Source organism: Macrosteles quadrilineatus, unplaced genomic scaffold (assembly GCF_028750875.1).
Source record: "Macrosteles quadrilineatus isolate MER2022 unplaced genomic scaffold, UCM_ALF_1.0 Scaffold_3__2_contigs__length_128488019, whole genome shotgun sequence".
Classification (NCBI taxonomy): Eukaryota; Metazoa; Arthropoda; class Insecta; order Hemiptera; family Cicadellidae; genus Macrosteles; species Macrosteles quadrilineatus.
In genome coordinates this window covers 97850191-97869313 of record NW_026542596.1, presented here as the reverse complement: position 1 = coordinate 97869313, position 19123 = coordinate 97850191, and the positions used below count along the sequence as shown (strand labels likewise).

Below are 19123 nucleotides of genomic sequence, written 5' to 3'. Positions count from 1 at the left end.
GTGTGTCTGTCAGAGTACTGACCAGTAGCAAGATGTTTTTATTCCTCTCTCTGTTATATTTTGTGGCTGGTTCAAAAGTAGAAGATGGTTCAAAACCTCCTCACATTGTCTATATACTTGCAGATGATTTGGTATGTAAATATATTATTTCTAATTGTTTTTCCTTAATTTCCAAAAGTATTAGCTAGATCGAATGTATTTAGCAAATTATTAGTAAAAGTTTTTTTATGATTTTTTTTATTTTTATTTTTAATCAAATTCACTGTTTAAATTAAATTTATCTGCGTTTTTTCTAAAAGAATTTGTTACAGTGTAATTTAGTGGTTATCATCGTTTTTTTCATCATTTCTAATAATTTCGACCAACGTAACAGGTTACAGTAGTTAACATGTATTTATGGATAGTCTATATTTTTATTTTAGAACTAAACATTTTGGTTGTAAATTTATAAAAATATACTTTACACAAATTTAATGCACGATAAAAATTTCAACTTAAAGTGATATTGTAAAAAATGTTGTTATTTACATGCACTTAGTGTTTCTAATGATTATTTGGAACAAACTTAAAATAGCATTTGCTCATCTTTGAATTAAAACGCTTCCTAGAAAATATCTCCATGATGAACACATTTTCTTTTTATCAGTTACTTCATTGACTGAGTTTTAAGTCCCTAATCATTTGATTATTTTTTTATTTTTGGGAAGCGAGGCGACATAGTGGTTAGAGCGCGGGACTTCAGTCCCTGAGGTCCCGGTTCGATCCCCGCCAAGTCACCAATGGATTTATCTAAGTGATAATGCCGTAACCATTAGGTCTAGCCTGAAATAATGTGAAAAACAATCCCAGGCTCGTGCCTAGCTTCATAGGACAAAAATTTTTTTTATTAATTTAAATTTTTCTTTAAAAATTTAACACTTTTTTTAATTGCAGTATCAATTTCTGTTATTTCAAACAGGTTGAAAAAAAACAATGATTATTTTTTACCTGTTATAAATTACAGATGATTGTTGTTCATCCAGAATATAGATAAGTCAAGGTCAAGTAGGGTTACTTACTTCAATTTTATTTTCATTAAAACGATCAACTTGAAAAATACTGTAAAATTAGAAGTGATTAAGTAGCAGTATCTTATCTACAGACAATGTTAAGTCTAAGTCTAGTCATTTAAACATGATTAGTATAATCTTGAATTTATCTTCCATAGTCAGTTCTAAGCTCTGTCTGTAGGTGATTTAAAAAATAAATTAAGTTTTTAAGTGTACTTAGGGCTGACACAGATGTATATTAAACAAAATCTTTCATGTGTTGGCTCTAATATTGACTATACAATCTATCACAATTAATGCTCCACAGGTCTTAGCCCTAGGGAATTTTAATGTGAATAGGTCTATAATTTACCCAGGTTTAACATGTACCTTATTGTGTAATTTCATCTCAGACAGGGTAGGGTTCCCTTTACCCAGAACAAACTAACACAGACAAGCAGATCAAATTTTGTATATAAATAATTCATTGAAAAACAAAACAAATCAAAGATTTTCAGAGATATTTTTTTGTAAAATGTCTCCATACACCACTTACTGTAACTTCTAATAAATAATCTAATGTCCAAATATAATCATGTTTCAATCCAAGACTCAAATAGTAGAGACACAACCAAACGTTTGGAAAATGGAGAAATGAGGAAATGAGGTCTAGTTTCATGTTGAGGTTGCAAGTCGTGGTTTAGTCATTATCCTATCTCAGTTTTAATGTGGATGACCCACTATTGACTAACAAATTCAACATTTCCTGTTGGCTTATATAACTTTTACTTATCGTTTATTTATATATTTATTTTATTTATTTACAACTAGTAGAGGTCCCATATCTCTTTCAGGTTGACCTATAATTGTAACAGTTTATTGAAGTTATACTAGTTTTATCCCTAATGGGGAGAGGTTGCAGAAGAGCCAAATTTGTTTATTTAATTTTACTGTATGAAATAGTCACACATCTACCATTGGTTTTACAAAACAAATTAAACTCAATAGTATAACTTTTTTTATAAGAATCTTTATTTTGATCTTTATTTTTTAGGTAAGTGATTTATAACAATTATTAGGTGCCTAGTGTGAAATTTAAACTGTGCTGAGCCACATGTTATTATGAAAATACTGCAACTATTTTTTATTTTCAAAATGTACGCCAACTTAAAAGTCTATTTACGCTTTTAACATTGACTTTTAGACAAGTATCAGTATCAATTACTTATTAACATCAGGGACCTATTAAGAAACAGCATTCAGTAAATAAGGGATAGTTGTAAGTTTTTCAACATTTATAAAACATTTATATTTGAATAAAGAATTTTGAACTGAATTAAGCAAACACACACACACAGAGACAGACATGCAACATGTTTTTATATACCTATAGATTGATTTGAAAAAGATTATTTTTTTTTTTTTTTTTTTTTTTTTTAACTGAGTTTATTAATAAACTTTGCCTATTAGACACAGTAAAAAAAAACTTAAATTTACGATATAAATAACATGTAACATAGATTAATAACGTTGTCCATATAAATGATTTTGAATGATTTTACATGATTCTTTTAGCACTTTTATGACTATTTCATTTTTTAATTTTGATGGAAGATCATATTTTTTTAAAAATTCGTCAAAAAATTTTGTAATAGTCCCTCTTGCACCAATCATTATGCCAATTACTGATATTGAATTTAGATTATATTTGTTTCTTAAATAAGTTTCACATTTACTATAAATTTTCCTCTTTTCTTCATCTACTTCTAGGGGTTGGTTTGATGATGTTTCGAACCTAGGTTACATTATAGATTACTATGTATATTACAGCGGCATATAAAACAGAATAGTTAAGTTTTAGCGTTTTAGCCAATCTCTACTAAAAAACAGATTTAAGGACAAAGCATGAATATTTAAAAGGCCTTATTCAAATTGTGGCAGCTTCAAATGCAAACAATCCTCCTCCACATAATGCTCCAGCATGATTGGCTAACTGATAGATGGTAGTTACAAATACATTGCCAACAAATCTTATACTAAAGGTAAATCTATTACAGCGAAAGCATTATTTTGTATTTTAGCTAAACATTTACCACCAAAACGTTTCTAAAATCTTAGTAAAATAGTACATTGACTTATATATAGTTTTTATAACTACATAAAATATAGTTTGTGAAGTAGCCAAGGTTTGTTTACAGCCTCTTAATGAGATATCCTTTACAGAACAATTCAAATTGCCTCCAACATCACTTGTTCAAATTTCAAGAAATATCAAAAGGTGCAATAACCTGCCGTTAATATTTTAATCCATACTCTTTTGAGTATTTAATGTCCTGTCATTTTACAGTGCAGTGTAGGCTACTTCTGAAATAACAAAAACTTTTAGAAAATAGTAGGACTACATTTTATGAAGTCTATACTTGTTTAACTTATGTCCACTCATATTTCTTTCACTAAAAGCTACTTTATGAACACTTTTTAGTTTGTTTTTTTTACTATTGTTACACAAATCTTGTTTTATTTCTATAAACTTGTTTGTGTTTAAACACATTCTTTTAGGAATAGGCTTACTTGTTACTTATATTGTTTAGCAAACAAATCGCTGTACTTGTCAAGTTTCTTATACAAGCATATAAGCGCTTGAATTACTGTGCTTGAACAAGTTCAGTTTACCTTTTCTAACGTGATTTTACAGGAAAGTTCCTGGAAGCCTAAATAGGTAGTAAATGAGAAAGACACTGTAGTACGTTTGCATCCTTTTAAAGTCCTAAAATCGTGAAATATTCGATGAATGTTTAAATAATGACTTCAAGGAAAACCAGTTATAAGAAATAACCCAGTAGTAAAAACTAAATTATACCCACAAGACAAACACAAACAAAGAACAGGTGGATTTAATGAGGAATTCATTAAATCCACTGAGTCAGTGTTTATTCCTTTTATGGGACTAGTTGTATTACATAACTGTGTACCAATAATGTTTACTATGAGGACTATTGTTTAATAGTCCTGTAAAACAACACATATAGGTCTCAATTATCATTTGTTTTATGTAACTAGACTAATCATACAAGATGTATTTTTTTTCATACAATGTTTCATATTTATTTTACAATTCCAAATCCATTCAGTAACCAAGAGAATGTTCCACTTTATGGAACAGAACTGTGCCAGTTCCACCTAAAATTTTCTTTCTAAAAGTTATGTCATAAGTGGAGCCACAAAAAGTAATTTGATTGTCAGTTATTGAACTACCTGTCATTTTCAGTAGTATCCAATACCAGTAGTCAATGATTTAACTAACAGAATGTTAGTTTCCATCACAAAACCTTTCCACAAGAAAAACCATGTAGATCATTGGTTTATTGTTGCAAACTTTTTGGTTTTTCTTTGATAACACAATTTCAGTTTATTTAAAACAATCTATTTTTTAGGTGGAACTGTGATGGCCAGGCAGTCATTAACCATATTTTTTTTTAATTTCATGGATACCAGCCCAAAACTCAGTTATTGGTTATTGCCAGTAGTATTGGTAATAGGTCAGTAGAAGCGTGTCGCAACTCCGCTACCAGCATAATCTTGCAGTTTAATTGGGTTTTGTTGAGTGTCACAAAGTATTGGGTACATCGATTGCTACATCACGTTCGATTGTTTTTATCCTGGCATGGAATGTGTGGCCTAATTGTTCTGCTGACAAGGAGGTGTCATCATTCCGTGTGTAGGACTGCCGAACCTGGGGGACGGTTAGTTAGTCAGGTTGGAAGAGTCGAGAAGACGCGTACTATCCATCCCTCTCCAGCATATCCATCGCGGTAGACATGTCTCCGTTAAAATTTGGTTTTTATGTACAGTAGCAACTGATAGCAACTCATATTAAGTAACTTTGTTCTTTTGAAGTAATAAACCAAGTGTTAAATTCTCTACTAAGCATTTGATCATGGAGTTTCTGCCCTTCCCATGCGTGGTTGTTACAGAACAATGGTTGAAATATGCCAGTTTCATATCACAATTGTTTGTTCGATATTATTACATTTACAGGGACAGGACTAACTTCGGAATGCTGCATGTAGTTAGAAAATGTATCTTCATTTTAATTTTCAATGCTCCGGGTCTAATCGACGCTTTTTTAACGTTTTTACTTAATTTTACAGTTTGTAACAGTTGTTGTTATAGTTCCACATTTTACAGTTGTATTTTAGTTTTCCATTTGCAGGGATGGAACGACGTCAGTTTCCACGGGTCTGACCAGATCCCCACCCCCAACATTGACTCTCTGGCCTACAATGGGGTGATTCTCAACAGACACTACACTCAGCCTCTGTGTACTCCTTCCCGGGCCTCCCTCATGACTGGCAAATACGCTGTGCACACAGGTAAGTCTGACCAGATCCCCACCCCCAACATTGACTCTCTGGCCTACAATGGGGTGATTCTTAACAGACACTACACTCAGCCTCTGTGTACTCCTTCCCGGGCCTCCCTCATGACTGGCAAATACGCTGTGCACACAGGTAAGTCTGACCAGATCCCCACCCCCAACATTGACTCTCTGGCCTACAATGGGGTGATTCTCAACAGACACTACACTCAGCCTCTGTGTACTCCTTCCCGGGCCTCCCTCATGACTGGCAAATACGCTGTGCACACAGGTAAGTCTGACCTGATCCCACCCCCAACATTGACTCTCTGGCATACAATGGGGTGATTCTCAACAGACACTACACTCAGCCTCTGTGTACTCCTTCCCGGGCCTCCCTCATGACTGGCAAATACGCTGTACACACGGGTACGTAGTACATGCTACTATCAAGTTGTTTTGTTGAGTTTTTCTATAAAGCTTCTCACTAAGCCAGGTGGGGGGCTTCTCTTTACTCAGTTACTCCCATAAGTTATATGATTCGTTCAGTCCAATTCTAGCGGACACGGTAGCTCAATGTTAGCGTGTTAACATTAAGTTGATAAGCCAGAGTTTACTCATTGGGAAATGGCTCGTTATTTCAGTGGTTGCGGTTGCGCTGCTTGCCTATTAAAGTTGCCAGTTCAAACCTGAGAAAGGTTAGTAGATATTATTTAATGGTTCGAAACTTGATCAAGCCAATGGTTTAATGGTTCAGAAATGATCAAAATTTCATCATTAGGTTTTTAATGAATGGTCCTGGCTATAGAAATAGCTGATCTTAGCAATCAATACAAACCCTTTAAGAAGCAAAATGCTTGTGTAGAATAGTCAGACTGGAATTTTGCCGGCGAAATGAGCTTCGCCAGGCCGCAACTACGATCGCTCGCACGGCTGCCGCGCTCTACCTCTCTCTCTCTCTAAGCCAATTCTTTGTCTCACTCTCTCTCACTCAGTCACCTGACTTGGCTGCACGCTTGCAATGGTTTGCCTAGCGGCTCACGTGGAAATTATTGAAAATTCAAAATTTCCAGACTGATTTTTTACAAAGGCATTGCGCTTCTTAAAGGGTTTGTATTCATTGATCTTAGTCAGTCATAAAGCACACACCACTTTATTTTATGTTGTTTGTTGTTGTTCCGGATCGGTGTGACAATTAGTTGACTTCACACCACCTCTGTTCAATTCTACACACCTAGGTGATGTAGTTGCTATCTATCAAGTCATGATGATGATGATAATGGCCAATGCAATACAATTAGTCCTATCACCACTGGACAGTGAATATCCAGTGTGAAATACATGTTACTGTGCTTCGATCATTGCACGGCTATTAGGTCTTTGATGGAAAGCAGGTTTGGAAAAAAAATCCATCCACTTTTGGTATTTTAAGGGAATAGCATAAAAGGGGTCTGAAAAAAAATAATATTTGTGTACTAGGTAACCCTAAAGTAAAGTTTAATTATTTATTTACAAGATATCACTATTGATGATATACCCGTTCAGGTTTACATGATGCTTTACTACCAACTCACAAGGCAGGTCTTCCACTGACAGAGAAGATTCTTCCTCAGTATCTGAAGGAGCTTGGATATTCCACACATCTGGTGGGCAAATGGCATCTCGGGTTCTACAAAAAGGAGTTTACACCTTTACAGAGAGGGTTTGACTCTCACTTCGGCTACTGGTCTGGAGCAATCAGTTACTACGACCACATCGATGAAAACCCGGTAAGCTTCTTTCACCCCAGTCCGGAAAATGTTATACTTTTTACAGATGCACAACGTACTATCGTCACAAACTTATATTTACTCCAAGTCTGGTTTCTGACTGGTCGCTACGCCACTAATTTACTCGTATTAAAGCTGTAGGAGTAAAATGTCAGTGATGGAACACTTTTGAAGTTCAGATGTGATTAATGCGAAGAGCCAAGACAGTGGCTGTATATCAGGTGGCAGAAAAGCCTTTTATTCTAAGACATTGACACTATCTTGACAGTATATCTAGTTTTTTTTTTGTTTTTATTTTTTATTATTTCACTTGAAAGAAGAACTATTACAATGGTTTCGTCTTCGTGGCATTGGCAAGACTGGGTAGTTTTGGAGTCATTTTAGAATAAAAAACTGAAAAACTGAGTATTTTGTGCTAATGAGTTTCCTCATGTAATTTCTAATGTTGGATTACATTACACAGTGGTTTGACATGCAGGCACCAACCATATTGAACTGGCATCCTCATAGAATTTGTATCTTAATGTTCAGATCATCTCCTGAATGGGATTCAACGAGAACAACTCATCCACCTTCAATTTTTAAGAAGTGATCCATTAGTTTGTGCATGGAATGTTCAAATCTTGATTTATAATACAGTAATCCACACCAGCAGGTCTCTATTCATCAATCAGCACAAAAATTTCAACGATCCTCCTCCACATTACAGATTCCGACGCTCAACTACAGCGGCCACGACATGAGGAGAGGCTACTCCTCGGCGTGTGACATGGTAGGTCAGTACGCTACAGATCTGTTCACCAGAGAAGCTGTCCGTGTGATAGAGAGCCATGAGCCAGACAGGCCGATGTTCATGTTCATGGCTCACTTGGCCTCTCACGCTGGCAACCAGGGCAAGTGGCTAGAGGCTCCTCAGGACGAGATCAACAAGTTCTCCTACATCAGCGATCCCAACAGGAGAACTTACGCAGGTGAATAAAGGTAAAAGTGTATAAGTCCTATTTTTTTTTTCAAAAATAAAATATTGAATTTGTATGCTTCGATCAACAACTTTCCAGTGTTAGGATCAGGGTTTTCACTAGCCAAAACAAAAATTTCATTGATTCTTGATGGTCCACAATAACTCCTTCAATGACATAATACTAAACATCACCAATAACGAAATCCAAACAAAAAACTTACATAATATATCCTTATTGATAAAACTACTCGAGATGGGCTTCTAGCCTCAAGATCACATGAAGTTTTGCTTAAAGTCATTAGTGGTCGTTAAATTGAGAGATGAATTGCTTCAATAGTAGGGGTGTGCAATCCTGGTGCGATGGATCAAAAATGCATCAAAATTCGGGTCTAAAAACAATTCGATAATGGGGGAATCAGTATCCATATACGAAAATCAATAGACCAAACATACCTCTATGTTAATTAATCTTTTAGCCTCAAATATTGTACTTTGAGTGGGTGAATCTTTTTATAGTTTATAGACAGCAGAATTAATTTAAATGCATTCAAACTAAGAAATTAAACTTTTTTCAAAAGATATTTATCAAGATTTATATGCAATAAAATATAGGCCTAATAATATTGAGATTTTTTCATTGTTTTGACAAAATAATTTTCAGCTATGGTCTCCAAACTTGATCAGTCTGTTGGAAGTGTGATCACTGCCTTGGAGAGGAAAGGAATGTTGAAGAACTCCATTATAGTTTTCCTCTCAGACAATGGAGCTCCAAACATTGGAGTTTACCAGAACTGGGGGTCCAACTACCCTTGGAGAGGAGTAAGTACTAGTAAAGTAACTGGAAATCTAACTACCCTTGGAGAAGAGTAAGGACTGGTAAGTACTGGGGGTTCAACTATCCTTGGAGAGGAGTAAGTACTAGTAAAGTAACTGGAGATCTAACTACCCTTGGAGAAGAGTAAGGACTGGTAAGTACTGGGGGTCCAACTACCCTTGGAGAGGAGTAAGTACTAGTAAAGTAACTGGAGATCTAACTACCCTTGGAGAAGAGTAAGTACTGGTAACTTAACTGGGAGTTCAACTATCCTTGGAGAGGAGTAAGTACTAGTAAAGTAACTGGAGATCTAACTACCCTTGGAGAAGAGTAAGGACTGGTAAGTACTGGGGGTTCAACTATCCTTGGAGTGGAGTAAGTACTAGTAAAGTAACTGGAGATCTAACTACCCTTGGAGAAGAGTAAGGACTGGTAAGTACTGGGGGTTCAACTACCCTTGGAGAGGAGTAAGTACTAGTAAAGTAACTGGAGATCTAACTACCCTTGGAGAAGAGTAAGGTCTGGTAAGTACTGGGGGTCCAACTACCCTTGGAGAGGAGTAAGTACTAGTAAAGTAACTGGAGATCTAACTACCCTTGGAGAAGAGTAAGTACTGGTAACTTAACTGGGGGTTCAACTATCCTCGGAGAGGAGTAAGTACTAGTAAAGTAACTGGAGATCTAACTACCCTTGGAGAAGAGTAAGGACTGGTAAGTACTGGGGGTTCAACTATCCTTGGAGAGGAGTAAGTACTAGTAAAGTAACTGGATATCTAACTACCCTTGGAGAAGAGTAAGGACTGGTAAGTACTGGGGGTTCAACTATCCTTGGAGAGGAGTAAGTACTAGTAAAGTAACTGGAGATCTAACTACCCTTGGAGAAGAGTAAGGACTGGTAAGTACTGGGGGTTCAACTACCCTTGGAGAGGAGTAAGTACCAGTAAAGTAACTGGATATCTAACTACCCTTGGAGAAGAGTAAGGACTGGTAAGTACTGGGGGTTCAACTATCCTTGGAGAGGAGTAAGTACTAGTAAAGTAACTGGAGATCTAACTACCCTTGGAGAAGAGTAAGGACTGGTAAGTACTGGGGGTTCAACTATCCTTGGAGAGGAGTAAGTACCAGTAAAGTAACTGGAGATCTAACTACCCTTGGGGAAGAGTAAGTACTGATAGCTTAACTGGGGGACCAACTACCCTTGGAGAGGAGTAAGTACCAATAAAGTAACTGGAGATCTAACTGCCCTTGGAGAAGAGTAAGTACTGGTAACTTAACTGGGGGTCCAACTACCCTTGGAGAGGAGTAAGTACCAAAGAAGTAACTGGAGATCTAACTACCCTTGGGGAAGAGTAAGTACTGGTAACTTAACTGGGGGTCCAACTACCCTTGGAGAGGAGTAAGTACCAAAGGATACTTGGACTGGGACGGGTGGCGTCGTCCTGTAATCCAGCTACTAGGAGGTCACGAATTGTGGATATTTATAGGCATGCACTGTGGATGTGATACTCCCTGGTGTGGACTAACGTCCGCACGAGTGAGTACTACGACTATCCACAGTACTATCCTGATAATTAGACCAATTCGTATATACCAAGGAAAAAATTTGGTTCGGATTCCCCTATAAACTGTAGGTCCCTTAGTTGCCATTAGCTGTATGGGCTATTAATTAACAGCTGTGTCTAAGGAATGTCGGCCTTAGTCACTAACAAGGCTACAAGATCGAGCCACTCATCCTACACTCATCTCCATTCATACTTGGCTTAAAATACCTACTATGTATGGTAGCCATTTCATCGAACAGTATTAACAGTAAAGAAGTAACTGGAAATCTAACTACCCTTAGAGAAGAGGAAGTACTGGTAACTTAACTGGCGGTTCAACTACCCTTGGAGAGGAATAAATACCAGTAATGTAACTGGGGGTCCAACCCTTTCTTGTTTGCTCATGAACATAATGTGTCATATTTGTTTTATGACTTAATTAAGCCCTTGAGTTGTATGGTTCAATTAATTGAACACAAGAGTAACATAAGCACCGTGTCCACTTACAACTACCTATCTAGATACGAATACGACTAAAAAAAAAAAAAAAAACAGATAAATGCCTGACATCTGCTGCAAACTGGCAGACAAGTTTGAAACTACTACACTTGGGCTTTTTAGGTTTGCAATTAAGCTAGTTAGTAGAGTTATCCATTAAAGGAGTACTTATTTAACTTAACCAAACTAATGTTTTGACAGCAAAAAGCTACACTGTGGGAGGCTGCAGTTAGAACTCCTTCTCTCATCTGGAGTCCGCTGATTGGCAAACCTTCCAGGATCTACAATGATCTGATGCATATTTCAGATTGGCTACCAACACTGTTGAGTGCAGCAGGTAAAGAAATCATTATTTAGTTGTATTAGGGGTATTATTGGAATAGCAGGCCTCACAAAATGGGGCATATTTCATATTTAGGTAATGTATTCAATAATTGAAATATTTCACAGTCAATTTCAACCTGATGTTACTGATAGGTTAGGCTGTGGTCAGGGCCGATTTACCAAATAGGCACGGTGGGCACGTGCCTAGGGCGCGAGGCAATTGGCTTTTTTGGGGGGCGCCAAAAAATTGGGAAATAAAAAAAATTGGTAGTTGTATTTGCATGATCGCAGTAAACTTCCAAAAATCCCTCCCTGCCGTATAGAAATCGTAACCGACTCCCGCAATTGAGGCAACATTCTGACTATTTTTCACGGTCGTGTATACATAATTATTGCCTTCCATGATCGCGGCAATATATGAACATTTCCCGCGGTCGTGAGGAGACAATTATCGTGTACCGCGAATGAGGCAAAATTCTGATTACCCTACGCAGCCGTGAAGACATCATTAATTGTACCCTGCGGTCGTTTGTTTATAGCAATTGCCTCCCGCGATTGAGGCAAAATGGTAATCATTTCCTGCCATCTTGTGGCAATCATCATCGTCTTCTGCGATCGCGGCAAAATTTTTGCTGTTTCCTGCGTTCGTGTGGACATCATCATCGCCTTCCGTTATCGCGACAATATTCTGATCATCCCTCGTGGCTCTGTAGATATTCAATTCAAATCAATTCAATCACCATCGTCTTCTTCGATCGCGGAAAATTCTGATAATCCCTCGTTGCCGTGTGTAGACATATTGTCGTCTCACGCGGTCACGGAAACGTAACTATTGTCATTCGCAATGGCGGTAAATTGAAAATTCCAGGTGCATATACAAAATTCACGCATATTTCCTGGTTCAAAAAAACTCAAGCATAATTCACAGATTCCCAGTTTTCCTGGTCGGTGGACACCCTGTATATATATATATATAGCAAAGGGGCGCTACTATATAGTTAAGGCCTATGCCTAGGGCGCTGACAGGGTCAAAAACGGGCCTGGCTGTGGTTTCCTAGACGCGTAATAGATGCGCAGTGGTTTAGATGCGCAGCGTCTCTTATCCAGGTCCCAAAACCTGCGTACAATACACATGGTTGGTGCGTAACTTAAGTTCACGGGAGAGATTACTAGTGGCTACTATGGTGTAATACGTTGATTTAGATAATGAAATGGATATTTTGGCATTAAAAGCTTTAAAGAAGCGTAAGCAGTGAAAAGTACAGGTTAGGAACGTATCTTTTAACTGTAGTGTTAAAGCAAACATGTACATTTAAAATGAAAACAATAAATCTTAATTTAGCCTGTCAAACTTTGCTTTTACTGTTATTATATTTACCTATTCGGGATTTACCGAATCGATGAAAATATCTTTTACACTTATACGCCAACCCCGTAAGAAGTTTGGGTACTATGCTATTAATTATTATGGAGTTATTACTAAGATGTTCAGGAGTTCTTAAAATAATTATGGGGGCACTTATATTTGGGAGTTGGTTGTGCTGACTTAAAAAGAATATTTGACAGTACTAGGTTTATTTATTATTATTAATACAGTAACAACAATATGAAAATATGTGAGGACAAATTAATTGTAGGGAACATGTAACAAGGGTATTAAATATTAAAATCACACATTAAGGGCAAATTAACACTACATAACAAATGATATTAAATATAACTAGTGTTAAATATAACCTGTTGCTCGAATTCGAGCAATTGCGAAGCATTACAGGCGACTCAAAGATTATGGAAATACTCACGATCTACACAACTTAGATATAATCAAAATCTTTTGTAAATATCTTATCTTTTTTCAAAAAGCTTATCTTGTTTTTTTAGTGTTTTCTACAAATTTTTCCCTCTCATAGCCGCATTAGGTTGTCTATGACAACGATTATAAATGAAAAAAACATTATTTCTATTTCTTCTACTTGGTTGTGTTCTATGACTTTTTCTATGTTTCCATTGTTTGCAAATCGATTATTTCAATGATTGCTCAAGAAATGTAGAACAGTGTTAATTCAGTTTTATTTTTAGCCTATATCTAATTGTCCAGGATTTTTCGCTCTTTTCCATTGTAATAATTACACCAACCCAAGTTTCGTCTACAGATGCAATATGTCAACAAATATCACCTACGTACAATCTCCAAGAAGTGGTAAAAAAGGCAGAAACCAACCCATACAATAGATATAAGTTAACTCCAAAAGAAATAATTTTAAGTGTTACTGTGATATTAGAATTTTCCACTGATTTGGTAATAGAACATTATATTGCAAAACATGACACGATTCAGAAGAAAATTGATTTTAAAATCAGAAAACCCCATTGCAAATACTGTACTTCATTTTGACAAATTCAATAAATCACAATTTAAATATTAACAGCTGTTTCATTAAAAAGTAGTGTAGAATTATGCATATGGTCATAATGTAAACAAATCTGAAGAGGCAACTTTAAAGGCTTCTGGGGCAGAGCACCAAGGGAATTTACCTCGTTCCTCTTTTGATGGCTCATCTACAGACCAAGACCTTTCTTTAGAGACCTCTACCAAGTTTCTACGCTCAGCCGTTCTCTCAAATTAGCTATGACAAAAACCCCATTTTCCTCCATAAGAATAACATGGGATAGGAATTTAAAGGCCACTGGGGCAGAGCCCCAAGGGAATTCACCATGTTTCTCTTTTGATGGCTCATCTACAGACCAAGACCTTTCTTTAGACACCTCTACCGAGTTTCTACACCCAGCCGTTCTCTCAAAATAGCTATGACAAAGAAAAACGGTTTCAAATTAATATATAGATACTATAAAATTTTAATTGTATGAACAAAGTATTTCCATAACATGTCATTAGAAGAGACAAATTCAATCAATTTTTCGTCGTTGTTGGAGAATTTTGCCTTCTGTACAACATTTACTTCCGAATCCATTGCACAAGACATGTCTAAAACGCAGCGTAACTCAGATTCGACTGCTCCGAAAGCAGTCGGTCAAATACGCAGCTATTGGTGTGCGCGTATTAGATGCGCGCGCATTAGATACGCAGCCTAGGAAACCGCTTAAACGAAACTCCATAAGACGAGTGTGCTGCGTCTTAGATGCGCACACGCAGCGCATCTATTACACGTCTAGGAAACCACAGCCTTACTGATGGTCTGATAGAATGCAGTACATGATCCAGATATGAGGTAATCCTATGAGAATTCCAGCCAGGATCTCCACGTTCCGTGTAGCAGTGGGTGTGAGTCCCGCACTACTCCGTTGTCCGTTCATTACAAATTTTCAAAATGTAAAATCGAGGAAGGTTTGAGTTGTCTTCAGGTCTGATGATAACTGGGAGAAACTCCTGTGATAATAAACCCTGTTTCTACTTTCTATTTACTAAGGCCTCTAAATCAGCATACACAGTTACGCACATATTTCAATTTCAACCTTATGTTGTTTTGTAGGTCAAATACTTTGTAAAGATTCTAAACATTTGAATTAATTTTATTTTCAGGCTACAAAGGCAAGATTTCAGACATAGATGGGATTGACCAGTGGAGAGCTTTATCTAGAGGCTACCCAGGGCCGAGGGAAGAAGTTATCATCGATGTTGATGACAAAAAGAAGATGGTTGCTGCAATTTACAAAACTTTTAAATACGTTAAAGGTAACATAACTTGAGAATACAGGTTCAGACCTTGAGAATCGAACAGTAACATTATTCAAAGTCAATATATTTTTGACTGAAATAATATGAAAATCGTTTGAAGTAATGGTATGAATGAGTTCTTCTAAATATTTTTGCTCCTGAATTGAGGCTTAAACTAGATACAGGATTAGTGAGGGTTTTCTAACCAGCTGTTGAAATTAATTGGAATACCTTCAAAATATTTGTATATAATAATGTCAGTCAAAGATAAAATCTTCTTAAAATAATGTTTTGATGGTTTGTAACTGGGCCCAACTGATCATTTATCAGTGGGCTTTTAGCAATTGGTCTTCGCTAATGACAAAGGTGGCTAACGTCAGTAACAAAGCTATATCACACATTTCACTCCATTCTACCATCATCCTACACTCATCCTTCACCCATATTCTGTTCAAAATACAGTATTGTGCACTTCTCACTACAATAATAGGAGTGCTGTCCGTTAAATAATTCAATCCATTTATTATCCTCTATTCTGAAGGATTAAAAGAATGTATTTATTTCTAGGACCATCAAGAGGAGGCCCTGAAGACATGTTTTTGAACACAAACACAATATTCTCTCCCAGGCAACCCAAGTACAACCTGAGGACTGTGATTCAATCACCGACATGGCAAGCTGTCCAGAAACATATGAAAACTCTGATCCCAATCGATGGTATCTACCAACTAAGACACCAAGCAACTATCACTTGTTATCATGACTTTGACCAAGCGATGGAATGTGTAGATCAACCTTGCTTGTTCGACATCCTTGAGGACCCTTGCGAGCAATACAACATTGCTGAAGAGCTACCGGTGGCAACACAACACATAGAACGACAAGTTATCGACCCCTTCAGGAAAGGAGCTGTTGTGATTCCACTAATAGAGGACCCAGAGTCTAATCCTGAGAACTTTGATGGGGATTGGAGTATTTGGGTGGAATGAAACCAGTTTTAGTGACATTAAATGAATATTGTTTTCCGATCAAAACATCTTTTTTCATAAACTAGTAGCGAGCACCCCATTTCAATGAAAAAAGTGAAAAAAAGTTTAAATGATAGTTCTGTGATGTGTAAAAAGTAGTAAGTGAAGTAAATCAGTATAATACATGAATTCATTTGATTACCTACAAATTTTATTTGTTTGTGGAGTAACTTTTTTTTCTTTTATCCCACTTCACATGCCTCGATTTGTCTCGCAAATTTTTGCCAGGGAGGCAACGTCAGACTTCTCTACCAATGTTTAGAATAAATGGTTTTGTAACATCAATGTCCATTAAAAGAGCACTAGTTCAAAACTTGACTTTCAGGTTCCAGCTTATGTCTAGTTCAGCTTTCAGTTGCGTTTGCTATGTTGCCTTCGGATGGATATTTGTGAGTAGAAGATAGGTTATGTTACGCTTGCATCCAATTAAGTAGCCTTTCTAGTTGATAAAGGCTATTGACATTTAAAACTGAGAATTGTACTCACAGTAGGTGAAGTATCACACTTGAGGTTGGCTTTGGAGAGAGTCTGCGTGAGTTCGTCTTGTAGCCGAGCTGTGATTGGCTCATCACTGCCCAGGCTGGTCCCATTGTGACCCAAGAACTGGAACCTCTCTGGATTCTTCCTCTCGTTGCTCTTTGGATACTCTCGGATAGTTATTGTGGGCTTCACCTCTGACGATTTGCTGTTAGATGTAAAAACGGCTGTGTTTTAGAAACCATTATAAATATATTTAATAAAATAATCTAATAATCATATCCAATGGGAAAAGGATAAAAAGCTAGAAGGTTTTCTATAACCTGAGAGACGACTTCATACTTTTCTATAATATTTCTCTGTTTATATAGCCTCTTTTTGTTTGGCCAATAAGAATATCCATAGCAATTTTCAATCGTAGGCTACTATAAGCTTCTGTTTTCTGGATTTATATCTATTAAGATATCTTGAGAGTAAATCTCATTCTAGAAAGATAACAAAATTGTATATCAAAACAGTATTAAAATCCAAAAATAGCATTGAATTGGTACCAAATTTCTCAAATATTTAAGTGGCTAAATCAGATTGTTATAATTCAGTCTATGAGAATAAAATAACCACCATTTATTAAAAGTGTATATGTTCTGCTTATGTTTCATAACAAATCTTGACATAGAATAAATAAAAGTTTATATTGTGCATTTTTGGTCTCAGGAAGATGACTGCATTGTTGAACAGCAAAAATACCTGACAAGACAATATTTTCATTGGAAAACATCGTTACTACTAATTACAAAGACAATTTGGAATCCAATTACAGTAGACTCCGTCTTATCCGGACTCCTCGGGACCAAGGCTAGTCCGTATAACTGGGTTTCCGGTTAAACCGACGTCCCCAAAAACTCGTTAAAATGGACTGTTAACTGTGATATTTGAATTCATTGTTGTAGCCCCGGAACTGTAATATATAAAATATCTGGTTTTTACGTGTCGTGTAAAAATGTTGTATGTCGTGTGATGTGTTGTAACGAAGCTATTCAAGCGGATCTACATCTTCCTGTATTGAAGTGTTTGACAATGGCAGCTCGCCGAAACATGTAACACACGTTGACGGAAGTTACTTTTGGAACTGATAAAACCAGATATTTTGTGATATTTGACTTAAATTTAGGAGAGCATTGTATTTAGACACGTGATCATTGGTCTCAAATCTTTCCCACAAGAACAGTTGTTTCAGTACTGCCCACTTCCTGCCGATCTAGTCCGGTTAAACCAATGCCCTGATAAAAATTGTCCGGTTAAATAGATGTCCGGTTAAAAGGAGTCCAGATAAGAGGGGAGTCTACTGTACTGTCTATATCGGGAGTACCCATATGTCATCCTATGAAGACAGTTTTTGAATTCAAGATTGTCCTAGAGATGTACCTGTATTTTGCTGCCATGCATCCGAAAAAGAAACATTGGCTAAGTTATATCATTGGCTAGTATTTGAGCTGTTTCAAGAATCAGTCAGTCTCCAGAAGACTAAGATTTCAGATGTCTACTTTGATCATTCACGCACACGCGATAGTGAGATACCTAGTAGTTTAAAGTTTACTGTGTAATTTTAGACTCTACCTTGAAGTAGACGACACGGTGTTGTGAGCGTTTGGAGGGAAGTATATTGGTGGAGGCTTGGGTTTACTGACTTCTGGGTTTGTCAGTTTGAAAGACTCTAAAGACTGCATTTCCACAAAGTCTGCGTTGCCGTTCTTGCTGCCGTTCACAGCTTTGTGTGCCACTGTCTTTGGCTTTCTGATGGTGGAACTCGCCTCGGACGCCAGACTGGTTTGGTCGTAGTCAGGGGTCGGTGTATCTGGAGGAAAGGGTGGCAGAGTAGCTTCTAAAGGTACAAAGCCGTTGGTGGGTTTTGAGTCTAGATCGTCTGAGGGCATCTGTAATGGAAAATTACAATTAAATCACCTAAAGAAGCATTCCCATACAAAATTCACTACAAAATAATCTCTTAGATGTAGATTGCAATTTGTTTGTACTAATATGAAGAAGTATTAATAGCTTTACTGATCCACTTTTTCTCTTTTTATTTCCAAAGTATTTGTGCTTTGATTAAATCACTCATTCTTACGCTAGCCGATAGGTAGGTTAATACATTTGCTAGTCCAGACCTATTAGGGTGGAACCTATTTTCGCTGGTAGTAAAGCCACCATTAACTAGGAGTAAGTCTGACTGATGTCCTAACTCTTGTAATTTTACTGGCACAGGTAGTAAATAGCAATCAGAAATCTATAAGAAAAAACTTTCAAGGTAGGTGGAGATAGGAGCTTCAGTTGGGACCAGTCAAAGTCAAGTTAACTCTAAAACTCAGATCAAGGATCACAGCCCCCATTGGATTCTATTTCATTGGTCAATTAACTAAGGTTTAATGGTAATAGTATAATAGACTGTTTATCACTTAAGTAATCTTACAGGGAAATTCTGTTGTTTACTATTCCACGGCATGTCTTGTGTCATCATGGGTTTCTGAGTCATAGCAGAGAGGAAAAGAGTCCATATTATTAAATAATAATAGGCCATAGTTGAATATACTTGACCATACATATAATTTTCTTATACAAAGTACATAATTTCATATTTAAGTGTATATCGGTTT

General features: G+C 36.7%; 2 protein-coding genes across 4 annotated transcripts in view; one reads left to right on the top strand and one right to left on the bottom strand.

Annotated features, from left to right (window-relative positions):
• Positions 1-19123, bottom strand: part of LOC128988555 (uncharacterized) — a 103483-nt gene that overhangs the window by 3807 nt on the left and 80553 nt on the right. For all 3 annotated transcript variants that reach the window (XM_054409944.1, XM_054409945.1, XM_054409946.1), the window contains exons 14-15: positions 18090-18406; positions 16482-16680 (exon numbers count right to left, since the gene is read on the bottom strand). In XM_054409944.1, coding sequence (XP_054265919.1) covers positions 16482-16680; positions 18090-18406 — 516 coding nt within the window. The remainder of the gene's footprint in view (positions 1-16481; positions 16681-18089; positions 18407-19123) is intronic.
• LOC128988556 (arylsulfatase B-like) lies at positions 24-16122 on the top strand. The gene is made up of 8 exons (XM_054409948.1): positions 24-131; positions 5242-5401; positions 6931-7154; positions 7864-8125; positions 8777-8934; positions 11169-11304; positions 14833-14985; positions 15535-16122. The coding sequence occupies exons 1-8, from the start codon at positions 33-35 to the stop codon at positions 15954-15956; spliced, it is 1614 nt and encodes a 537-aa protein (XP_054265923.1). The 5' UTR covers positions 24-32; the 3' UTR covers positions 15957-16122.

What these genes read in the sequence shown, in the direction of transcription:
- LOC128988556 (XM_054409948.1), top strand. Translation starts at nt 33, where the DNA reads ATGTTTTTATTCCTCTCTCTGTTATATTTTGTGGCTGGTTCAAAAGTA. An exon ending in ACCACATCGATGAAAACCCG is followed by an intron (nt 7,155 to 7,863) that starts GTAAGCTTCTTT and finishes TCCACATTACAG; the next exon opens with ATTCCGACGCTCAACTACAG. An exon ending in AACTTTTAAATACGTTAAAG is followed by an intron (nt 14,986 to 15,534) that starts GTAACATAACTT and finishes ATTTATTTCTAG; the next exon opens with GACCATCAAGAGGAGGCCCT.